The sequence below is a fragment of the Hippopotamus amphibius genome, chromosome 13 (genome assembly GCF_030028045.1).
Source record: "Hippopotamus amphibius kiboko isolate mHipAmp2 chromosome 13, mHipAmp2.hap2, whole genome shotgun sequence".
In the NCBI taxonomy this organism is placed as follows: Eukaryota; Metazoa; Chordata; class Mammalia; order Artiodactyla; family Hippopotamidae; genus Hippopotamus; species Hippopotamus amphibius.
Window position 1 is genome coordinate 86,284,130 of NC_080198.1, and position 25,647 is coordinate 86,309,776.

General features: G+C 40.0%; 1 protein-coding gene across 3 annotated transcripts in view; it reads left to right on the forward strand.

Annotated features, from left to right (window-relative positions):
* The window catches only part of LEF1 (lymphoid enhancer binding factor 1), a 114,750-nt gene that overhangs the window by 79,057 nt on the left and 10,046 nt on the right, over positions 1–25,647 (forward strand). Inside the window, exons 5-11 of one of the 3 annotated variants that reach the window (XM_057706690.1) lie at positions 4,537–4,627; positions 6,239–6,322; positions 8,390–8,512; positions 9,518–9,680; positions 14,705–14,812; positions 19,817–19,865; positions 20,539–20,579. In XM_057706690.1, coding sequence (XP_057562673.1) covers positions 4,537–4,627; positions 6,239–6,322; positions 8,390–8,512; positions 9,518–9,680; positions 14,705–14,812; positions 19,817–19,865; positions 20,539–20,573 — 653 coding nt within the window. In that variant the 3' untranslated portion in view covers positions 20,574–20,579. The remainder of the gene's footprint in view (positions 1–4,536; positions 4,628–6,238; positions 6,323–8,389; positions 8,513–9,517; positions 9,681–14,704; positions 14,813–19,816; positions 19,866–20,538; positions 20,580–25,647) is intronic. The other 2 variants (XM_057706691.1, XM_057706692.1) reach the window with 2 other exon arrangements.

Here is a 25,647-nt window from a genome sequence, read left to right on the forward strand (position 1 = left end):
CCCACCTTTATTAAAAAGATGACTATTTGAGGATTTAGTTACTGTTGGACTTTGCTTGCATGGAGCCCCAGTACTTTTACTTGGAGAAGGCAGGAATCATTGAGATGGATGTTTCTGGGTTTGTCTCCATTTTGTTCCTCATTTCCAGTCCTTCCTCTCCTCTCCTCCCTTTTGTTAAGGACCTCCAAAGCATAGGAAGCATCAGAGACAGGTCTGTGACTATGTAGTGAGAAAGGGACCTAAGATAGGCATCTTAGGCTGTTTGAGAGGGAAGCTCAAGCGTATAACCTTGGTTGTGGCGAGTCTGAGGCGTCTTTGGGATATCTGGAGGGAAGTGTGAGGTCAGCAGTGTAAGCGTGTGGGTCATAGTCCCAGAGCAGGGGAGCACTTAGAGATACACATCTGAGGATGACAGCTAAAGATAGATATAAAAGCCCCAAAAAGGCTGTTCGCAAAAACAGTCCAACAGCATGTTTTATTTAGTTTTAAACTATTTATTTACTTAACAGTTGCATAGTACTTACTATATCCCAGTCCCTGTTTTGAGCACTTTGAAATGAACTTATTTAAAAGAATAACATTATAAAATGTTTTAAAAGAGTAACACATGATGGTTCAGTAGTTTTTCTCTCAAGAATTCGGGGGAGTTCACTTTTTAAAAACAGAGTTTTCTAACTACCAGTTAGGGAAACAGAAGAGAAAGTGTAACTGTATCTTACTGCCACCCTACCTTGTTTTACCTTACTAGTTGTAATTTATATCATTACTCCTCAAACTTTTTTTTTTTAAACAAACTTTTCAGAACTAGAGAAGGGACTAATACGCGTGAACAGAAATTGTCTGCTTGCCGTTTCTTTGAAGTATTTTGTCCTAAAAATTTGTGTGATTTTTGCATTCTACTCCATACAGTTTGCATTTGTTTTAATTTAAAAATCCTGTTTTTAATTACTTTTTTTGTCCTGGACTTCATGTACCTCATTACCATGTTGTTAGGGGGGTATAAAAACCTTGGTTTAAAAGGAACTAATTTTTTAAAAAGAACCAATTTATGTGATTTTTTTGAGTTTATATCATTCCATTTGGGTACATTCATCACCAAAAAAATAAGTATAAGGGAAAAAAAAGTCTAAGGCTTACTGGGTCTCTTTTCTCTCCTTCTGCCTGCCTTTTGGTTATATCATGTACAGCTAGTTGTAGCATGGTGGTACTGAGTAGCTGATTTCAAAGTTCCTTGGGTGGCTAGCTAGATTTATCCCCCAAAATCAAAAAAATAAAAAAGGAATATCGTGTTCATACTCTAACCCTAGATGGAATTTATCCAATAAATAGAAACTGTTTGCAGCAGAACCCATTCTCATTTTCAGGAAAATAACTTTAGGTTAATTTCCTATTAGGAAGCACATTAGGTTTTACGTTTCAGTATGTATTTCTGGATAGGGTAGGGGGCCTGGGTAGGTAGGTGTGGTTGTAGGAAAAGTAAAGGAAGCTAATACCCATTATTTTGTTCCACTCATTGTCTGATAAAAATGTTAAAAGGAAAGCGCTTTTAAGAAATACAAGGTGTATGTACCTCTGTATATGTTTGTGTCCTTATAAATAACAACAAGCAGTCAACATAGCACCTTAATACTATATATCAAGCACTTTTCTGTATTATATATGAATGCCTTTTTTCCTCACAACACTTAATTCATTTTTATTCTGATTTTTACAGAGCAATAATTAAATAACTTCCTCAAGGACACATAGCTAGTGAGTGGCGGAATTACTGTATCCATACAGTCTGACACCAAAATCATTTTAGCTATATTTATAAAAGCTATTTATAAAAGTTTAAAAAATTCTAAGAATACACTGTATATATACAGGAAGTGTTCAGTAAATACTCTTTAAATGAATGATGTGAAATGTGTCTTCAGTAAGACAGGAGTTGGTAGAGAGGCACACCCTTCTAGGAATCTTCGGAAACAGGATCTTAAAACAACAATAAGCTATTTAGAAGACACATCCACTTTCTTCTGCTCATGTAGTGACCTAAGCCTCATCACATATACACACGCAAGATGGTTTATTAGTATTGGCCCAGCATGGGGAATGGGTCTATTTATTTCACTTGTTCATTTGTTTAGGCACTCAGAAGTATATTCAGAGCCTCCTATGGAAACAGCCATGGTTTGATACACAGATGGGGAAAACATGGTCTCTTTTTTCCAAGCAGTATATAAGCTCACACAGGAAACCATTTGTACAAACTCACTATAAAACAAAATGAAGACTATCTTAAGTACCATGTTAAAAGTACAAATAAAATGTTGTAGATTCAAAGAAGAAAGATTTCTCAAAGCAGCAAAAGTTAGAAAATATTTCATGAGAGAGAGAGATCTGAAATACAAGTAGAATTTTAATAGGAACAGTCAAATTAAATACCCAGCATAGGAACTAGCATGTAGCAGGTACTAAGTAAATGGTAGTTCCCTCCTTTCTTCTTAAGCAGTAAAACCAAATTCAGCTAGTTTGTATTTTTTGTTTTGTTGAACTACTCCTACACAGAATCACTAATGCAGTGTTCCCAGTGTGCTTAGAATATGGACTAGAGTGGAGAGCGAGGTTTCAAGCCTGTCTGCTTAGAAGCAGGTTACTTCTCTACATCCCACAGATAAGATCCCAGGACAAATCATATTTTTTAGGTACCTGAACAGTCACTCCACCTCTCTAACAAAGTAGACAGTTCAGACAATTCAGTCTCTAATTACGATTTTCAAGTTCAAAGTTCCACGAAGTTTTTCCAAAGTTCTTCTGAGTTGGTCTGGTTTTTCTTTTCAAAACTGGGCAGCACCCCCTGCAGAACCTGAGGTTTGGAGAGGTATCAGAATCTCAGGGTGAGGGAGGCAGCAAGTTGAAGAAACTTCCCTGTGATTCTTATATCTCAGAAATCAGCACCGAAGGCAACCCTGCTGCCCCCTACCTCACCAGACCCCTCCAGAAAATCCCAGAGTATAAAATTTGGGGTCCACTGTGACCGAAAGAGGCACTATTTCTAGCTTTAAAAAAAAAGGGGAGATTTTATGGTAACTCTGCTAAGGTGAACTACCAGCTTCCAAAAAGTAGTTGCCAGTGGCTCTGCTTCAGTGGGAGGGAGTGGATCCCCAGAACTGCCTTAGGTCCCATTGTATGCAGTGCTTTTGGTGAATTGATGATTTAAAGGAACTATAAAAATACTCGTTAAATTTGAAAGTGAAAAGAGATCAAAAAAGGAGATTTTAGACTTCTTTCAAAAACAGCAAAACCTGAAATAATCTCATGTAAACTCTCTGTTGAGAGAGATTAAAGACCTTTCTCCTTCCTACCTACTTTCTCTAAGAGTTGAGAAATAGTTTGTCCTAACTTCAAAGTCAAATAACATCAACTTTGAAGGCAACACTTCTTAAGCCATTCCCATAGGCTCAAGGCCTTCAGTATCTTTTAAGATCCAAATGAAATTCATAAACATTTTGAATAGTAAAAAACCAGAATACTTAAAGAGCATCTTCTGTATACTCACCTAGTTTTACATACTGGCCAATATAATTAACAGCCACTGAACACATATTCTGAGTGTTAAACCTGGGTATGTGTGTTTATACATGTTAATGGTCTTTTAAAGCCAGATGAGCTGTGTAAAGAAACTCATGTGGCTTTTTTCCATTCGGAATCACTTTCCCCCAAATCTAAATCTAAGTTTTTATTTTGCATTTTTATGTATGCATCTTACCCCCTTCTTTTCTGTACCCAATGTAAGATATAAACAAAGAGCTGTCATTTGGGACTAGGATTAGGTATAATCTTTAGGTGGTTTTTACAGTTATAGGGCAGTGTACTCCAGGGAGTGTGAGTTCAGGAAACAATTTGGTGGCACTCTCATTTTCTGTGGAATACAACTAATTCGGAACAGCTTGACCTCGGAGCCCAGAGGACTCAACTTGATGAAGAGCTTAGTTGGAGCTGAAATGGCTGAGACCAAATGAATCATATCAAGTGTGACCATTATGGGGCTGAAGATGATTTCTAATTAATCTTTGATCCTCTGAGGTATCACATTTCCCAAATCTATGTGTCCATAAGGGAGCCAATGAAAATCTGAAAGTAGCAATTTACCTAATCCTTGAACACCATGGCAGGCCTGCTACTTATGAAGGGCTGTCATTTTCAATCCTACACAAAAACAATTGTCTACCATTTGCCTAACCAGAGTGGTATAATGAGGGCAAACTAAATACTTTTCAAGTCTTATTTTGATGCCTGTTTTACTAGCAGCATATTTACTCTTTCAGGAGCTCCTCAAGATACACTACCTCAAGACATATTTTCTCAGATGTGGAATTCTTGAGAAAAGCTAACAAACTGACTTCTGTTGAATGGATCTGAAAAATAAATAGTGTTTCATTCCAGAACTTAACGTATTAATGACATAATGCATTTTCTTGCCTTTCTGCTTCTCTTGAAGTCAAATGTCCTATGAATCTGAAAACTCTATCTCTCTGTTGTTCTTTTTAATAGGCATGTCCAGACATCCTCCAGCTCCCGAGATCCCTACTTTTTATCCCCTGTCTCCGGGTGGTGTTGGACAGATTACCCCACCTCTTGGCTGGTAAGACCCTTCCTGCAACCTTCAGCCAGGCATTTGAACACATGTCCTTGTACTTCCCATTCATGGAAATTAGCTTTATAAATGATAACACTTGTGGAGTTGAAGAAACTTCACATCAACAAGCAAGGTGCAAACTTTATTTCATTTCAATTTAAAAGATTAAAAAACATACAGACTTTGAAATGGACTGAATTCGTTTGCTAATGTGTGTAGAAAATGACTGTGTAGCATTTGCTTTGAAGCTTATAGTTTTATGGATTCAATTTGTGGCTTTGGGCATTTGCGATGCCTGTACAAAGTATTCAGTGTGTTTTTTTTTTTCTAGTTCTTTGTGAACAACTTATATTTTTGAGACATAACCTTAGATATATTGAATATTGATCTTTGCTTATAACTGGGCAAGTGAGATAAATGACATAACTAGAGAGAAATTTGACATATGCAAAAGCATCTTTTGAATTTCAATAAGATAAGCACCAGTTTGAGTTCAGAGGCATGAAAAACTGACGTTTGGACTTTCTTTTTTCAGAATCCAAGTGCCCTCTATTTTGTTATTTCTGAGAAATCCATAACATTGCTTTCAAATTCTTTCAGTTATAAAGGTAAAGGAAAAGAAGTGTATTTAGGGAATAAAGCATCATTTCAGATAATGCAGTCTATCTTTATCATTTTGTTAGCACACAGCTTTCCCTGCTCCCACTCCCGTCCCACTGCTCACCCCATGGACAAGTGCTGCAACCTCAGCAGATATTTCCTCTCTTTTCTTTATCTGGCTCTCTGTCCCCACGGCCCTCGTGTCAAGGCCTCAGTTTCCCTACTTGACATCCTTATTTTATCTCTTCTTCATAAGGAGGGCTCCTCCTGCCGTGGAAATTCCAGCTTTCTCTCTTCTCTTTAGCATTAAATCTTTCAGTCAATAACTCTGTCTGAATTTAATAGATTATGCAAACACTTTCAAACCTACATCAATTATTCTCTCTGAACTTAGCTACTTAGGGGCAGTAACCCTGGGCTGAGTTGCATCAGTGGCATCTGGAAATCAAGACTGTGTAAATGCAAAGTGAGAGATGTAGGTCAAACAGAGGGAGAGATGGAATTCTCAGAGCAGAGAGAAAATAACTCCAACAAATTGATCTTTTTCTTGCCTGTAGCATGGGTATGTGGGGGGAGGGAAGCGCAGGGCTTTTAAAAATTTGTTCATTTTTATATAAATATAAACTTTTATTTCCTTCTTTCTTCCCTTCCCTGAAAGTCTCAAAGATTCTGATAAAGAATCCACTAACCTAAAAGGAATATTTCACCATTCTCAGGTTCTGTTATATTCAGTAAACACTGTTTACCTGCTGACTTCGTTCAAAGCATTAGTGGGGCTGGGAGAGGGGAAGAGGCAGAAGACAGGTCATTCACAGACTGTGGTGGGAGATTTCCTTCAAGGCACACGGTGCTTTGGTTGGGTGGAGGGTGAGGAAGGGAAGCAGCTGGGTGACTGAAACCATGCCCTGGTAACACTCCCCCCGAATTCTGGTTGAATTCCTCCCCTCATCAAACTCTTATTGCTGGTTGGTAATTCGTGTTTTGTCATTGATGGGTTCCTTTCTTCTGTGACCTCAGGCAAGGTCAGCCTGTATATCCCATCACGGGAGGCTTCAGGCAACCCTACCCATCCTCACTGTCAGTCGACACTTCCATGTCCAGGTAGGTGGAGGTGGAACCTGGCGCTCCAGGACAGGCCGCTCTTCCTGCGCTTGCATCTCGTGCGCCTCTGCTTGCCTCTCGGTCCCGGCCAGGCGGGTGCACAGCTCAGCCCGCATCTGTCTGCGCAGGGTGCCTGGCTCCCACACTAGGCGTCCTGGAGAGTCCTGGGCAGGAGCCAAATGCTGCACCCCAGTAGCACCAACCACCCCCGTCAGGGAGATGGACTCAGCCACCCCAGGAAACTGTGCCTCCAAAAGATTTCACTGCCGCCCGACTGTGGGATGGGAAACGTCTCCAGAGGGGACATTATAAGAAGAGCTTGTTCGATTCAAAATATGATGGGGGTGGGGTCGGGGGAGAATAAAGACTGGTTTGATCTGAGTTTTCTAATTTGCTTTCTGTGAGGAAAGTTGTATCAGTTTCATGTGCCAGTGTTTGAAAATGCCCAGATAGTCTAGAGCCTTCAGGACCAAGGCTGTCGGAAGAGAAGGAACGGTGCTTGTGGGCTGTCAGGCCATACGGGGTGTGTGTCCTAGTGTGTGAATCAGGCCCTGTGTGGACATGTTGGTGCAAGCGAAGCTCTGTGAGGTCTGCTGTGCCACACTGCTCTGTGTAATGCTTTTGCCTCTGGAAAGGATGGCTTCTGTGCCCTGTGCTTGATGTACACACACATTTGTGGTGTATCATCTGTGTGTTCACCGTGGCTTTTTCAAGGGAGCTAGCATTAACATGCTGGAAGTCAAACTGTTGGGTTAGTAACTGGTCGTAAATCTTTACTTTATATAGGTATGAAATTTGCAGTTTTCTGTGGTGAATTTCAGCTTTTTAAGAAACATTTTTTCAGTAAATTGTAAATCTAGCTGGTTGGGAGGGGGTGAAATTAATATCCTTCCCCCAAAATATATTTATACTTTTTTAAAAAGATATTTTAAGAATTGTGTGATGACAGGATTTTCTCGCAGGCAAATAACCAGCATCATGTATTTTTGCAAATGGTACATTTAGCACAGCATTATGATTTGACCAAATATTTGTATTTTTCCCATGCCTCCTTAATTTTTAAAAATTTGTTTCTGAAATATTACGTATCCAAGCAGAGTCCCTTCTTTCCTTCCCAGAAGAGGGAATTAACTGTATAGGCAGTGATGAAAAGACCTGAGAAAGTTGTTTTTGTTGAATTAAATGTTCACTTTAAAGCAGTTCAAAAAGCAAAAATTTCTAAAGCATATCCAAATTTATCCAAAGAGCTTGTTGAAAGTACTGTCTCTGTTTTATTTTTCTTGCGTGGCCGTTTCCCTCCTTTGTGTTGGATGGTGGTGGATATTTTAAGTTTTTTTAATGCTCTACAAGCATACTCTGGGAAAAAGCCTTTATTTTAGCATGTGTAGTTTTTACCTTGAAGCAGAACTGTGTCCTTCCCTTTAATTAAATCCTTCCCCTTAATTTTGTTACCAGTTTTCCATTAGGCTAGATCTCTCAAACACTACTTTGTTTATGTGTAGAAAATTATTTGGGGTGATGTTGATGGCAACCTTACTAAATTGGGGACTGAACAAATCTTTCTGTCCCTTATCTTCTCAGTTGTTCTCTCCTAATATTAGGAGAAAGCCAACAGGAGGCTTTCACATTCTCCTAATGTGAAGGTTTGCTTAGGAATGTAGACAGATTTTAAAATGTGATGCCTTTAGATTGTAAAATCATTTAAAAAGCTAAATCTTAATAAAGTGTAATATTTCCAGTAATTGTTCTTACTGAAATTCTCCTCTGAAAACTGCTTTGCAAGAAAAGTGACTCACTTTTTTTTTATCCTATGGCCTAGAGCCCTCCCAGGAAAAATGCCAGATTCTACTATTAGCTTGATAAAAAGTCTGTTAGGCAGTACATAATTATAAACATTTTCCACCTGAATACAGAAAGGAAAGCAATGAATCATCGGCCCGCTCTAACTTATGTGTGTGAAGATGTGTTTTCACTCCCAGCCAATAGCAGTCAGTGGGTTGTTTTGAAATTCTTATCTAGCTTTTGCTCCAGCAGTACATTTTGTTTTCTTGTCTTTCCTTCTTTTAGGTTTTCTCATCATATGATTCCTGGTCCTCCTGGCCCCCACACAACTGGCATCCCTCATCCAGCTATCGTAACACCTCAGGTCAAACAGGAACACCCCCACACTGACAGTGACCTAATGCACGTGTAAGTGTGCCTGTCTTCACCTGTGAATGCCTCATGGTACTAAGGACTTAAACGACACAATTTCTCCTTCACTGTTGTTGAATCTTCCGCTTCTCCGTGATGATGAAAGTCAGTGTAGCTCCGCCTTGCAAGCTCTGGCCCTGAGGACAGTGAGAGCTTGGTTCTCACTGCTCTGATTTTGGTTCTGAGATTGAAAAGCAGCACAGACCTCAGAAGATCGAGGGAAACTCACCAAAGGGGAGTGATCTTCAGAGCACAGTGACTGAATGATTTGAGCTGTTTAGCCATTTACTGCAAGGCTGTAGTTGGGTTCTGATTCTTGGGGAGCACGGGAGTGAAGCAGATTTCCTTTTGGAAATGCAGCTACCCTGCATCGAGACTTCAAAAGCATAGAATTCAAGTGAAAGGGGCAAACCAAACCCAGGATTTCCTATCGGGCCAGGGTCATCTCAGGCTGTTACAGCAGGGCTGAATTCTCTGAAGAGACTAGTAATTGAATTTCTTGATCTAGGATTTGTGCTGGGATGGGAGGGTGGGGTGGCAGGGAGCATGGGATGGTCCATAAAACCCCTGCAAATACAGGCAAAACCAGCGTGCATTTGTTTGGGGGGAGAGTCTAAGGCTTCATTAGCTTCTCAGAGGGGCTGTTGACCCAAAAAAGTTGAGAACCTCGTTTCTGGAGGAGGACTGACCACCTGCACTATATGTTCACCTTTTCCTGAGGTGACCGAGGAGCATCTAGCATCTAGATGGAGCATCTTCACAAGCCATTTCCATGCTGTGTTAAACACTTCTATAGTTGTAGGTACACTTCTCAAGCCAAAGGATCCTTAGTCAGCAGAGTCGATGAGGTGCTCTTCCAAGTTGATGGTGTTCTGGGGGCTTATAGAGAGCCCAGGGGATGGCCCCAGCCTGAGCTGAACTTGTGACATAAGCAGATGCTCTGCTTCTCTCCTCCCATCTCTTCCTTACTCATCTAACCCCTTCCCCACCCTCACCTTTTAGGAAGCCTCAGCACGAACAGAGGAAGGAGCAGGAGCCAAAAAGACCTCACATCAAGAAGCCGCTGAATGCTTTTATGTTATACATGAAAGAAATGAGAGCGAACGTCGTCGCTGAGTGTACTCTGAAGGAAAGTGCAGCCATCAACCAGATCCTAGGCAGAAGGGTAAGTGGTGGGATGGTGTGTACATGTTTATGGTAACCATGGAACTGCTTCATTAACATCTGCCCAAATGCACTTACATGGCAGGTGGTCATAGAACCATTGTATAGTCCCAGCCACTGGGGGAGTAGCAAAGAGAGCATGGCAGTCTTTAGGAGGAGTAGGTGATCTAACGCATTGTGAACAGCTTGCAGTGTACCTGGCGCATAGAAAACTGCCTGTAAATGATAACTGTTTTTCCTGTTATCATTCTTTAAACAAACATATCTTGAGTGTCTTTTATGTGCCGGGCACTGTGGTAAGCATTCAGTAATTACTGCTGAATAAAATAGATGTAGTTCTTGCCCTCAGAGAGCTTGACAATTTGTGACAGGATACAGATATTAGACAAATAGTTACCCGGTATATATATATATATGTATTTAAAATTGTGATAAATACTGTGACTAGGAAGAGCAAAGATCTGAGAAAGAACAACAGAGGGGCTAGGGAAGGGCCCCCTGAGAAAGTAGTTGAGACCTCAGAGATGAGCGGGGGTTACGCACCTGGTGAGTGGGGTGAGGTGAAGCAGTGTGTGTGGATTCTGAAGCAGGAGAGCACTTAGCCCACTCAGGGAGCTACAGAAGGGCCTGCAGGACCAGCCGCACTTCTGGATGCACCCTGGCAAGCAGAGGTGTCTGTCCCTTACAAGACGTAAGCAGATCATTCTACCTTGAGGTTTTCAAGAGAAGAATTTGTACGGGCCTGAGCAGTCTTTATTCTAGAAAAGCTGGCGTACATGGGCCAGGTTTCTCGATTGCCCCTCTTTTTCGTTGTTGCTTCTCTCGCCCATGCTAAGATATTTTTCTGAGCATCTGCCCTGTACCAGGAACTGGACTTACAACTAGGACAGACACGGTTAGATTTCTTTGTCCCTCTACCAGCCCAAAGGCTAGTCAGTCCTTCCCAGTACTTTTCTCAGGATTGAAATGGGTTTAGTTGGGTATCTGACGGGTGGTGGAGAAATTTGAATCTTTCTAAATCAAACTGCATTTTTACTGTAATTACATTGTAATTTTAGAAATGCTTCATCTTAACTTGTTGATGCACTTCATATATGTATGGTAGCTTCTTAGAATATGACTTTGTGTATTTGTCTTGGCAACCTCTCAAGAAATTCGTGATTTGCAAATGAACATGCAGAAGGAGGGTCTTGACAACCTTTGTGAGACTTAGAGATCATGTTTTAGCTGTTGTTGATAATTTTTATCATGTTTGTTATAAACCTAATACATTTCAGCATTCATAACAAAACATTCAGGAGATTTCCAGTCCACGTGAGGAAAGCACATGGAGGAAAGCAGGCGTTCTTGTATTATCGATTCCTGTTGAATAGCATAAAAATGCAGCTATTTCCAATCTGCAAGACACCAGGGTTTCAGGGGTGGGATGCGGTGGTAGATTATAGCTCTTTTGGTGCCCTGTGTACAAAACTCTATCTCCCTGTGGATTCTTAAACACTTAATAACAATAATTACAATGATTTCCAAAGCCAGATCGTAGCAGATGAGTGATTCCCTTCATTTTTTGAAGAACTCGGCCTTGAAAGCTTAAAGGCTGGTGACCATTTCCCCTGACCCTTTAAAAGAAGAAATCAGAGGAAAACAAGGGTTCTTATTTCAGCTTGTGTAAAACTCTTAGATATTTTTATTTTCTTTTCTGAGTTAAAGGTCCATGGTCCTCCAGTGGGAATTATTTTCCTGCTCAAGAGAGTTAAGGGTATGATATGGATGTATGCTTCCTATTTTTAATGCACATTTCCAACAGTTGCTACTTTCTCAGCTCCCTTAACAATCCCCAGATCAGAGCATGTGTCCTAAAGGATGGTTCTCATTTAGGGTCTCTCTCTGTCTTTAATTTGGACACCTGTTTCTATTTATAGGTCTCTGAGATCGTTGATTAAGATCAGGTTGTCTATCCTTTCATAACTGCCCTCTGGCAGGGTAGTCCTTGCTAGTTCTTTAAAGTTCCCAGCTTTAAAATCATGAAGTTTTACACTGGGATAATTAGAATTCTTAATAATGGAACTGAAATTCATCTTGGAACATTTTATCTCTTGATTTTTATTCATCTTTACTGTATCTCTAGCATAGAAATGTTCATTCGTTTGAATGAAGCAAAGTTTTCTTCATGTTATAAATAATAATGTAAATATTACTTTAAAATAAGCTTTTTTTCAGACCTTCCAGGCTATTAAAGGAAGTCCATTTATTGCACATTTCTTGTCAGAATTCTTAAATCCTGGAACTGAGTATATGTTTCTTCAAATTAAATGGGCATTTTCCCAACAACTTGGTGAATCTTTCAGTAAGCAAAAGAAATGGAAAAGCATTTTTAGTCCATTGTGTTTCAGAAATTCCTGTAAAGAAAGATCATCTTTTTAGTCTACATCAGTCCTTATTTTTGTTTTCAATGCAGAACTTTAATACCATAGTTTTACCTACTGTTTTACTCTGGTAAATGATGTTTCGTTTGTGAATTAGAAATATCAAGGAACTAAAAGCAATTGAAAACACAAGTAAACCTTTTGGTTTGCGGTCTGCTTTTTCTCCTTGAATTTTGCTCAGTTTTGTTAGCTGGTATCTTGTCAACCTGAGTTTCCTGCTGTAACAGGAAAATTCCTGCTTGTTCAACTGGTTGTTTGGGTAGAAGACCCCAACCTCCCCAACTTATTTTGGGAGATAAGTTCTATTTACAATTCTAGATTTTCTCAGTAAGTTATAAAGCTGCCATAAATTACATAAAATTGTACTTTAAATTACTTAACCATTTTTATACTGTAAAAATATATTTATAGATAAATATATTTATTTAAAAATACATCTTTATACTGACATATTGCAGTAGTATGAGACAGAGTATTTATCAAATGAAAAAACAAATTTACAAAGTAAGACTTCTATCCTTTTTTCCCTCTTAGTCTCTTTTTTTTTTTTTTTGTTCCTTTTTGATAACGCTTTACCTCTTGCCAATCATATAAGCACCAGAACTATCTAAACTCTAATGATCAGTCTTTTTTAAAAAAGTGTAGGCTGATTTTTTCCACTGTGCCCAGTTTGGCCTTTTCTCCTTGTGAAGGTCTCTAGGTCAGTACCTCAAATTTAGAAAAGCTGTCAGTTGACAGAGGCAGTGTGACTTTTCGTGCCTAAAAATCCATTGCTCCACAGACATGCCTTCTTAGGCTCGACCTAACTACTAATTGTGATCACTCTGCTAGTACAAAGAATTGTGTCTCAGGTAACTTTTTCCACATTTGTTTTTTTTGTTTTTTGCTTCCCCCCCCATTTTTCCCAAAAGGAAAGCATATTACTAAATTTGCCTTTAGGCTCAGGCCAAATCTTGCTGTGTGTCATGCTTCTTGACTTTACACTCTGCACTTTTTAAGCAATTAAAAATTAAATCATCTGCCCTATCCAACACAGAGGCCCTGGCCTTCACGGGGCTTTTCGAAGGAAATGGAATTTGTTGCCCGGCCTGTGGACCCCACTGCCTCTGGATTGGAGGCCGGAGGGAAGGATGGGATGAGGCCAGAGGTGCTTTAGTGCTCTCCTTGAGACCAGATTCTCCTTCTTTTAACAGGCAAGAGCATCAGGTGTTTGTTTCCTTGAGGAGAGCACCCAGCCGTGCTCTAGGGAGCTGTGTCCTAACCACTGGACTGCTGTCTTCGAGGACAGCATTTTCTCGCTCACCAGCTTCTCCCCCTCGCTCCTTCCTTTCTCCAATCCAGTCACACCTTTCTTTTCTTTTTGTTTTATCATTTTAAAAAACAAGAACAGGGTAATTAAATTCAATATGTAGGGTAGATGTGAATGAGAAAGAATCGCCCAGCCTTTAAGGGGAAAGAAGCGAAATGGGAAGCAACACACCCTAGAGCTGGGAGCGCTGGAGTGGGCGCCCAGCTGACACAGCGACGCGCGTGCGCACGTGTCTGTAGGTGCCGGTGGTGTGGGCGCGGGTTCGCGCCTCCTGCAGCCACCGCCTCTGTGCCGTCACCTCCAGCCAGTGGGTCCCCAAAAGTGCAGCCAGTTCTCCTGGGAGGTTCTGACGGCAGATCCTGGCATTTGGGAAATCGGGGGACGTACTTGGAAACTGCTCACTGGGGGCCTGGGGTAAGTTGTGTGCAAACACACACAAAGCAAAGTGCCCATACAGGCTGCTTAAAATCCCAAACAGTGCCTTGCCTACATAAACTATTTTGCTCTGTATGATATATAAATATATGTTAACTCAAGGGAAATGGAAAATTTGCAGGGTATCAGCTGCTACATATTCCAAATTAGATCCTATAGTCTCAAAGTCTAGATGTTAAAATAAACATAGGTCATCCTCCTTGTTTTCCATTAGAAGGAAACTAAAAAACATAGCCATAAAGTGTGTATGTTTGATTGTACAGTGTTATCTCTGTTCTCCCTATGGACAATTAGTGTTTAAGTGTGAGGGGAGGGTGAAGAGACTGAGACAGACTGGCTTTTGATGATTTGCTTTATGGACAGGATCATATGATGAAGGTTTCAGATTCCTCATATGACGGAGTGGGAGAGTGTGCATAGGAGGTGATGATATATCTTTGTGGAAAGGACGTGTGAAAATAACTTCATTTTGCATAAATAACTGGTACTTGGTCTCAGATGTCAGAATATGCCACAAACTATGAAAGAGGGCTAAGTTGGGTGTTGAGGTTCACCAGTGAGTGTTCTCTTTAATTTGTACTGGAGAAGAGAAAGGCTTGGTGACAGCCCATTTCACTTTGAATACTTTGATAGGTTTCGTGTAACATGAGAACAGGATAGAGAAACCAAAGTTTGAGTCTCACTCCAGCCACCAAATTCTAGATCGATTTCTGCAAACATGGTCTTCTGCCATTTAAAAGTAAATCAAAGTTTAAATGCTTAATATTTTCATTCTTCAGTATTTGAAATATGAAATATATAATACTGTTGCTATTTTGCTTTTACCTGATTTTTTCCTCCTTCCCCTTTCTTTTTCAGTGGCATGCTCTCTCTCGTGAAGAGCAGGCTAAATATTATGAATTAGCGCGGAAGGAGAGACAGCTACATATGCAGCTCTATCCAGGCTGGTCTGCAAGAGACAATTACGTAAGCACTTTATGCCCACCAACGGCTCTCCCCTCTCACTCATTCTCTCTCTCTTTTGCTCTCATGAGGGAAATGTGTTGTAGAGTGTATCTAATGCTTGCACTGTTTTCTATTTTTGAAAGTTAATGAACTTTATAATAAAGATTTCATGTATATATATTCCATTTTGAAAGCTTTGCACTGTCATATTTTTTTTGGCTATATGCTAATGAAATTTCTAAGTTTTTTTTTCAATAAAAAAACTTATCATTAAAATGTTGGTGAAAAAGATTTTTTTAAAAAGCAAATGATACCATCATGTAAAGGCAACATTGGTAATAACTAGTTACACTGCCTTCCAGTATTTTTTCTGTGCATATCTTTTTATTTTTCACTTGGAGATGTGTGGGTGGGTGTGTATATACATACACTTTTGTATCATGCTGCTTGCTCTGCTATATAATAAGCAATGTTCTGTTATGGCATAGTGTTTCTGTACATCATTTTTAACAGGCGTACAATATTTCATTGAGTGAATGTCACAATTTACCATTTTCCCCTGTTGTTTAGACATTTGCTATTTTTTTTATAATTGGAAATAGTCCTGCAATGAACTGTGCATAACAGCATAACAGTTTTTTCTGTATTCAGGACTTATTTCTATAGGATAGATTCACAGTAGTGAAACTGTTGACTACAGATTACAAATATTTTAAAGGCTCTTGATATATATTGTCAAATTTCTTTCCAGAAGGGATTACGTTATTTTACACTTCAAGTATTCAAGTGACTGTTTTGCACAGACTAATTAAAACTGGGTAAAAAAATTTTTTTTGTTTGGTTCACATTAATGTACCCTGTTGTCTATTATATATTTTATTCAGATGGAGTAGGTATTATATTTTTAAGTTATACTAATTTTATTGGCAAAAAACACATTTATATTGCCAATATTTTTTTACTTTAGAGTTTGAACATATTATTCATGTAGTCTTAATACAGCAAAAACTACTTCTGAGAAGGACTATTATGTGATATTGTATCATATTTTATAGAGGGGAACGATTTTGATTACTTAAGCTCTTAATTTAAAAATCTGACGATAATTTTCATGTTTCCTGTGAGGCTAGCATTCAGAGTGCTGGCTAGGACAGTCTTCATATTAAATGGAACTGTTCTTCTTAAAAAGGGCAAGGGTGAAGCCGTGAATCAATATGTAAATTAATGTGTGGCCATTGCTGTAGATGGTCTTGTGGGGCCGCACATTTGAGGTCATACATCCCATATAATGAGGCACTGAGACTTTGGAACACATTTGTTTCCTATAACATGCTCCAAAGAAAAAGTCACTACTGGTCAGGATTTGGAGCTTAAACATTGGATACAACTCTGACGCAGGAAGTGTGAGTCCTGCTGTTTGTGACTTGGGAGCAGCAGCTTCATCAGCTCTCCTGAATTGTTGTCTTGGTTGTTTTAATAACTATTTGGGTTGGCCAAAAAGTTCGTTCGGGTTTTTATCCTAAGACGTTATGGAAAAACCTGAACGAACTTTTTGGCCGACCCAGTACTATCTGCTGATTGTCAAGAACTGCCTTAAATGCTTTTTGTGTTATCTTCTAATCCTTATAATAATCTTTTGGCATAAGCAGTATTATTGCATTTTACAGATGAGGAAAATTAGAGGGTCAGGAGGTTAGGTAATTTGTCCAGGGCCATATAGTGGCTGAGCTGCAAGGGACACCTAAGTCCCCCAGACTTCACATTCTGTGCCATTTCCCTCCTCTTGCAGGTGCACCAGCTCAGTATTCCAGGGCCTGTTTAGGAAGACTGCTTTAATTGAAGAGTACTGGGCTTCCATTCTCTGGGCTATAATTAGTATTTTCTGGATAGAGCCTTTGCAATGTCCTTTAAGGGGGAAGATCAGTCCCCCACCTAAAGTGTTTCAAGTGTCCTCATCTAACCCTGTCCTGGGTCGCTTTTGGATGTGGTTGGCCTTATAGGGGAGAGTGGCTGTCCTTCTTTGACCCCTGGGAGAGCTTTGCTGTGAATTTGCATAGATTTAGTATTGCATGTTGAATGTCTTTTTTTTTTTTAATTGAACTATACTTGATTTACAGTGTTAACTTCTGCTGTACAGCAAAGTGATTCAGTTGTACGTATATATATTCTTTTTCATGTTCTTTTCCATTATGGTTTATCACAGGATATTGAATATAGTTCCCTGTGCTATACAGTAGGACCTTGTGTTTATCCATCCTATGTATAATAGTTTATGTCTGCTAATTCCAAACTCCCAATCCTTCCCTTCCCCATCCCCCTCACCCCCTTGGCAACCAAAGGTCTGTTATCTATGTCTGTGAGTCTGTTTCTGTTTCATAGATATGTTCATTTGTGTTGTAATTTATTTTATTTTTTTTAAACTTATTTATTTTTGTTTTATATTGGAGTATAGTTGATTTACAGTGTTGTGTTTCAGGTATACAACAAAGTAATTCAGTTATACATATATCTATTCTTTTTCAGATTCTTCTCCCATATAGGTTATTACAGAGTATTGAGTAGAGTTCCCTGTGCTATACAGTAGGTCCTTATTGATTATCTATTTTATGTATAGTAATGTGTATATGTTAATCCCAACCTCCTAATTTATTTATGTTGTATTTTAGATTCCACATATAAGTGATATCATGTTTTTGAGCGAAGTTTGTTTCTGGTCCTTAAGGAGTGAGTTTCCACTTTTAAAAAGAGTTAAACATGTTCTCTCCCTTTTGTTCTCTCCCCTTTTCTCCATGTGGAAAGACGGGAAGAAAGTAGTTCTAAAGAAAACCAGTGTTATGTGAATTTACCTTTAAAGATTTTCCTCTGCACAACTCTTAAAGGACATTGTTTACGTAACTTGATTTTAGGATCTCTTTGAATGAAGGGAAAGCCCAGCTTTGTTACTTAAAATTTTTGTAATTATCAAAATAAGCCTGTTAATTATTAAGGCAAACAGAAGTCAATCAAGGGGTATCACTTAAGCTAAAGATATTATAGTGCATTCTTAAAATAAGAGTATAGGAATACAGTCTAAATAAGATACATGCTCTGCATCTTAGCTAGCATTTCATTATCAGAATACTGTCCTGATGCTCACTGAGGTCATATTAAATATATTCCTCAGTGATTTAATATGAAGATATCCTACTCTGTGGCATCACAGATTTTATAACTTCAGTTTGTTTTTATAACTTTCATTTTTTATAACTGGTTTTCATAAATCAGCAGTGCACATATTTTCTTAAGTATGTTATATTTATCTTAGTAGAGCTTTTCAGTGTAGTTCTTAAAACCCCAGTACTATATATGATTTTAATGAAAATTTTTTGTGTTTACTACACATGAATTTTGTTTTCGTGTAAGTTGACATGAATACATCCAAACTCCTTATGTCCTTTTGTCTACCATAAATGTAAGTTCTCTTGAAGCACTGGTGTATACTGAGAATATAGTACAGGTTGTTTCACAAAAGCAACATCAGTCCAACACATCAGGCCACAGTCACATGTTCTAGGCATGTGCTGGGTGGCAGAGATGTGCTAAGACTCGGGCAGTGCTCATGTGGTGAGGGGCCCAGGGCTGCAGCCCAATCCTGACACCTGTGAGGAGTTAGGTTGTGTGGTGAGCTCTGCCTGGGGCTGACGCAGGGGTGGAGATGGAGGGGGGCAGAGAAGGGTCCTGGACGAGATGACACCTGAGATGAGTCTTAACAGGGCAAAAGGGCGCTAGGAGGAGAAGGTGAGGAAGAAGGCTCCAGACACATGAAACAACCTTGTTGCACCTTCTGAAAACCAGTCATTGCATTTGAAAGGGAGAGAGCGGATGCCTGTGAGAAGCACTTCCTCTGCCAGCTCCCCTCTTCCGGGAGCCCCGCAACCATCTTAAAGAAGACGCCATTATTTTTGATATGCCACTTCCCCAGGTCACTGATATCTGTTGTTTGCCTTAGTGTTTGTGAGGATAGTTTCAGTCAACTTTCCAAAGATATAAAGCCTCAATGATTGGGTCATGTGATGTGAAGAAAAACTATCTTGAGGTGCATAAAAATATATACTTTTATGTATTCACACAGTATACTCAATATAATCTTACAGTTTTATTTTTTGTGAATGTGACTATTACAACAGACGTAAGGTAGACTTACTGGATGTGATACGTGCTCTGTTACACTTATTTGAAAAGACCGTCCTGACCCAGGTTGGTCATTTCCTATTCATGTAAATCAAATTTATACTGTCTGTGCCCTACTATAATTATTTCTTAAGGGGAAACTAATTATGAAGAAAAATAGAAAATTAAACCACAATAAATGAGACCTAAAATTGTAGATTTGTGATTAAGGTGATTTTGAAATGTATTTTAAATCGCAAGCATATTCATGTTATTGTGTCTGTTGTAGGAAGCACGGTCCTTAACAGCCAGAAATAAGTCTTTAAAATTACCTTTTAAGTTTTCTCAGGTTCTATCTTACCCTTCTACTGCTGTCCTCAGTTACATCCTGTCTGCGCCATGGGGGCTGAGGGGCCTCAGTTAGCATTGTGGATTTTTAATTAGATGGTAGAATTCACAGTGAGGAAGATTTCTCATCAACGCTACCAGAAGCGGCTTCCGAGTGTGGTGGTTAGCAATAAAAGGAGTGCCTCCTGCAGCGGGCTTTCCTTGGGCGTGGGGGGGTGGAGGCAGGGAGGGGGGGCGGGCGCGCGGGGATGTGGCCACAGCCTAGGACATCATCACCCTGTGTGTCTGTGTGAGGCCACTGCCAACATCAGTACAGTACTGAAAGCATTAAATATGAAGCTCTAGAGACAAAGGTCACAGATAAGAATTTCTTTCTCTTGCTCTTTGTTTCTAGGTACAGATGGTAAAGAGAGAGGTAATGAAGCATCTTAATCTCTCGGTTGACCGCCTGCCGGTCCTTTTGTATCACGTTCATCCCTGTGTTCACAGTACAGTCTATAACATGAATACGTGCCTGTCTTCTTCCAGGGTAAGAAAAAGAAGAGGAAGAGAGAGAAACTACAGGAATCTACATCAGGTAGGCACCATGTGACTTTCCAGCCAATTCTCATGCTTCTGACAAACACCTTTTAAAGTTTTTAGTCTGCATCTTTCTACACACTGCTTTATGCTTCAGCTGTAACATGTGATTCTTGAACTCTGCTTTTCTTCCTGAGATTGTCTTAAAATGTTTGAAAGACCTTTCTTTTACATGTTGACTGGCTATGCAGAGGTACATCTAAAAAGCGTTCCCAAACCCTGTCACCTGGAATCCTGGCTGTTAACTGTGGTTGTTTTTTAGGTCTTGTTTTTGCTTTTGTTGCCTGTGTTCTCTTTGCTTTAACACTTCTGTTCTTCTGTTTGCATAACTCCTTACAATGCAGTGTTTTATGACGACGCTATAATATGCTACCTTATATCCCCCTGAGAATCTTTTCTGTGGTTTGGGGTTATTGAAAAGTATAAAACATGATGATAGGGTTTATCTTTCCTGTACATTAATTCAAGGCATCAATCAGTGAGGTCCTATTTATTTCCCCCTTCTTTCATTAAAGATAAGGCCTCTACTTGTACTGCACAAATAAAAATGGCTGGTATAAGAACCATAAAAAATAAAGCAAACAGGTCCACATTATATTGTAGCTACTACGTATTTGGAATGTACAAAAACCTCTTCAATAAAAATTTGTTAAAGACACAATTTTCTGCAGGTACAGGTCCAAGAATGACAGCTGCCTACATCTGAAACATGGTAAGAACGACTCTCTGGCCCTACTGCTGACATTAGTTATAAACAGAGGCACTTGCTTGTGAATCTCCTTGCTCATACTGAAGCCGTTCAGCATTGCTCCTTTAAAGAGGAAAAGCCACCAAAATCAAATCAGTGCTTTAAAACATCTGATGGTTTTTATACCGGCTATGGATTCGCAATAGAGCATGTGTCTCTCTCTTCTCTTCTTCCCCCTTTTGCCCCTTTAATCTTTCTCCATTTCCTTTCCCCTAACTCTTGTCAGCCATTCCTTACTGACCAGTGGAAAATCTGCCTGCTTAAAAAACAAACAAGTAACAAAAACCAGCAAAATGCCATCTCACTCCACAAACTCAGGGCTGCATTGGAGGAGCTCAGGCCTATACTGGCCCAGGACTTGGAAGATTTTGCTCTGTAGAGATTTTTTCTCAGTTGAGATGATATATAGAAGCTTAAAAGTAATATATTTGTTTTCAGTGAGAAAGAGAGATGCTTCATTTTTTTCTATTTAAAAATATGGCATGGGGACTTATTAACTGTATTCTATTAAGTTCTTTATTGGTAACCATTGCTAGATCTCGCTCTCATCTTTATAATCTTTATTTCATTTTTCTTTATTGTAGTTATTTGATTTTTGACCACGTGACCACCAGCCCTGGTGGGAACCTGGCTTTGTGAATTGCCTCAGTCTTTGCGGGCTTTGAATTCACAGTGTGTCTACACTGTCACAGTTCTTCTCAGAGGCGCTTCCTTTGATTCTATTCTCTCTAGGAACCTGTATCCCAGTCCTGTGAGCTCTGTGTTTTGGGTCTGTCTCGAGTCTTTCCTCTCATACTCAGCAGTTTCACAGCCCAGCTCAGGTGCTCGAACTTTCCATCCGGATTAATATAATAGCCTTTGGATAATTTTCCTGCTTCCAGACTTCCTTTCTGCCAATTCATCCTCTGTGTTGCTCCCAGAGGGATTTGCTAAAACACAAACGGATTGTGTCACTTCCCGAGTTAAAAACGGTCAGCGCTTCCCACTGTCTGAAGGACGCAGAGCAGACCGCAGAGCAGACCGCAGAGCTAGTGTGGATCTGCATCTGCCCTGTACTCGGGGCTCCGCGCTCTGCCTCAGCTCACCTCCAGCCGTGTGTCCTGTGCTCAGTTCCCACAAAGTTATTTGCCGTCCCCCAGACAGATGGAGGCTGCTGCACGTGCTGTCCCTGTGCTCGGAAAGCCCGTTTCCTCTGCCTGAGGCTGGTGTTTCTTGGAAGAAGAGCAGTAGCCTGCGGGTCATTTCATTCTTGACTAGAACCAGATGACCACTTAATCTTTTAGAACTTAATTTTGGTGCTCCAGTTTCAACGGACTTTCCCAGGGGAGTCTGCAGAGATTTTGGTACCAGATAGATAGGAGTTTTGTATCAGCTGTTTGCCAAGGCAATCTACTTGAGCTTCTTAATCTTCATTTTCTCCCACTGTAAAATGCGAACAGTAACCCCCACCCCCTAGGGCTCTTAGTTTATTGTACATTTGCCTCCCTGCCTCCCTCCACCCCACATCAAGGCCTAACTCAGTTGCCTTCTCCCCTGTGAAACTTTCGTCGTCTTTATTTGGATTCCCCAGGTTCTTCAAAATGTCATCATTGTTGCTTTATGATATCAAAAGTCTTCTAAACTAGTACTGAGTGGCAGGCTTTTCTCCAGGTGAAAAGAAGATCAGCCCTTCATACAGGTGACCAAACAAGGTATCAGAAAAATGTCAGTGATGATGTTCATATTTAATTCAACTTAATGGCTGTTGATTGAGGACCTCTTCTGAGCTGGCCTCCCAGCTTGGTTATTAGGAGCACAGGCCCTGCCCTCAGGTGCTCATGGCATCATAGTTTAGAAGTAATTCTAGTAGCAAGCACATGCTTTTGTACTTGCTTTTTTTTACATTTTTTAGAAGAATATTGGCCTTTTAATTACTCAGTGCTTAGGTATGACAGCAGTCCTTTTTATGCTCTGCCTCTAAATGGAAAACCCTTATAAGCACCACGTGCTAAGGACCGACATTCACTGATTTACTCTGTCTTCTGTTTGCACCAAAATCTTTACTGCTGTTTCTATTACACATCATGCAAAAATGTATTTCTATACTTCAGACTTTGATATTTGGTTTTGTGTCCTTAATGATTAACATTATATAGTATTTTAGATTAGAAGATTAGGCTGAATGCATTTTTGTCCTAGAATGTATCCCAAATGTTACAGCAGTCATTGCGCTTTCTTGTCACTTGTTTTTCTAAAGGTCAAGGTGTCCCTTCTGCCCTGCCCCAGAAAAACACAACAAAGTCCCCACCTCCCTCCAAGAAAAAGATTCTCACCAGCAGCCAGTGAGGCTCCCGTCAGCTGGGCTGCACTTAATCAGAGTCTCCAGTGTTCCTCTCCCCTCTCGTCGCTGGATCAGTCATGCAGCCTTTGAAGTTCTGTCCTCCCCACTATCCTATTTTAGAGAGTGTCACTGGCAGTCATTTGATAAGAATTACTAAGCAGAGAGAAGGTCAGATCTGCATTCATAAAGATTTCAGCAAATTAGGAATGATACTATCCCTACTGTTTCCCCATCCCTTTCTCTGTTTTAGGAATTCAGAAACTTCTATTTGTGTACTGGTTGACTTGTTTAGTCATCATTCAGCATTTTTTATTGAGCACTTTATAAATGCCAGTTAGCTCCATAATACCTGGAAATACAGCATCAAATGAGGCTCAGAAGATCCCTGCTCTGTACTGCTTACATCGTGGAGAGAGAGTTGATTTAAAACAAAACAGGAAAATTAAGTGCTATGATAAAAATAAAACAGGGAGTGACTTGAGGGTTGGCTTTGGGTTGAAGATCATGAAAGGCCCTTCTGAGGAGAGGACACTCAGGAATAACCAGTTGTTTTCCCTGCAGAGTGTTCTGTGTATTGTTCTGAATGAAAGACCAGGGCAACAGAGCATCCTGTTGTAGAAAGAGCTTAGACTAGGAGTGAGGCCACGCAGGCTCTCACTTTAGCCCTCCCTGTGCTGTATGACCTGGGGTAGTAAGTTTAAGCCAGGAGACTCTGGTTCCTCTTTGGCAGAAGCGAAAGGGACACTTTGCTGGCCTATAGGCTCCCGGCTGCATCAAGTCCCAACTTCCTGGTCTGCTTTGAGCTTCCGCGGGCTGCACTGCCTCCCAGTGTTAGTAAAGGGACTCGGGTCTCTTTTTTTTGTTTACTAATTTGTCGTCCTCATTCTAGGTCTGCAGTGGCTCTATGTAACTATTAAGGCACCTGTGTGATCTTGAAAACGACTTGTCCACAGTGTACTTGCTCTTCAATTCCTATATAGATCACCTCCTGCCTACCCTCCTCCTCCACAGAATGAGTGTTCAGAAGCACTGCCTCTAGCTTGGGGCTTTGGTTCTCCACTGATGCCATCATGTGGCTCCTTGTTTGCCAGACTTTGGTCCCACTAGTGCTGGCTCCACCTTAGGAAAAAGCCAAAGACAGATTAAATGTTTGGTTAGACTCAGTCCTGCAAATGGTATCTGTGAAAGCTCACAGGATGTGTTTTCCATGCTAAAGGCAAGTTCTGAAGTCACAGCCCTCCCTCAGGAAGGTAAAACTAACAGCAAGCAGTGCCCAGACAGGGAATATGCCACGACTCTAACATGAAATGATTTTTGAGAGGGTTTCTCTCTGCACAGTGAAACTTACCACTATCCTGCTGTCCTTAAAGGAAATTCCTATTAAATTAGATCACTGAGCTTAGATATCCAATGCTCAAATGCCAGGGAACTCTCATTACTCTGAACTAGTGTGGGACAGTGGACTGTAAGGAAAAGACCCCTCTGTGAACAGAAAAACCCTCTGGAAACTTGTGTTTCTACTCCTTGAAAGACACGTTTCATTTAATGCTTTCGTTTTGTTGGCGGGAAATGCCACTGCAGTTGTTTTGTACACCCAGCTGTGTCCCCATCTCCCTGTTTCTACTTTTGTGTATTATATAGGAATATTCACTTTGGTGAAATGTAGTTGAAACGAAATTAGCATTGATCCAGTCTCAACACCTTGCAACAAACTTTAAGATTATTAGAAATAGGATCCTTAAAATATATTCCTCCAAATTGGAGGTGATCCCCAAGCTGTGCGATCTTTCAAGAAATCCAAATTCTTCCTTAGCTTTTGTAAACTAACTTGCCTCTTGTGGGAGCTGGGAGCCCAGGCCTCAGACAGTGAGACTACACACATTCTCCCATGAAGGCCAATATCAGAAAATGCCAATCGTTTATCTGCTGTGCAAACATCCAATGAGGTCTACTCCTGCAAGTCAAGAACTGCTTTAGGCAGTGGGGTTACTTGCTGAATGGACCCCGTCCTTTCCCAGACATACAAATGGATAATTATAAAATAATACGTTTTACGCTACCAAGGAAGTGCATACAGTGCAATGTGTAAAAATAAAGAGAACAAGAAGTACGTAAATCAGAACAAGATCAAGGAAGGCTTCCTGGAGTGGGTAGCACTTACACTGTCCAGTCATGGGTGAATTGTTGGGTTTGACAGAACAATGATCGAGTTGCTTTGAGTTTCCAGTATTTTGGTGCACGTTTGATTTGGAATATGTAACAGCAAGTGTCTGTCAGGAGTCAGAGATTATCATCAGATACTGAACTTCTTTCCTCCTGACTTAAGATTCATAAAGACTTAAAGAAGCAAAGAATTAGAATTTTTGAAAAGCTGGAGAGAATTATTCTGAGTTTACTAACTTAAAAACATAACTTTACAGATTAGTTTCCTAGTATTTACTTTAGCAAAACATAATAAAAAGTCCACTATCTTAAAATTATTTAGGTTGAAAAGATATTCTTATGATATTTCAGTATGTTTCCTTTGATTATATGACTTCAAAGAGCTAGTTTAAAAGTAGAAACGAGCTATCTTTTTTTAAAAAACAAAAAACCTCTGGCTAAACACACCCAGAGATGCATGTCAGCTCGCACGTACAGACCTACTTCTGTACACTATGACTGTAGCTTGGGCATAATCTCTATCTTGTACACTTGCTGAACTGAGAAATT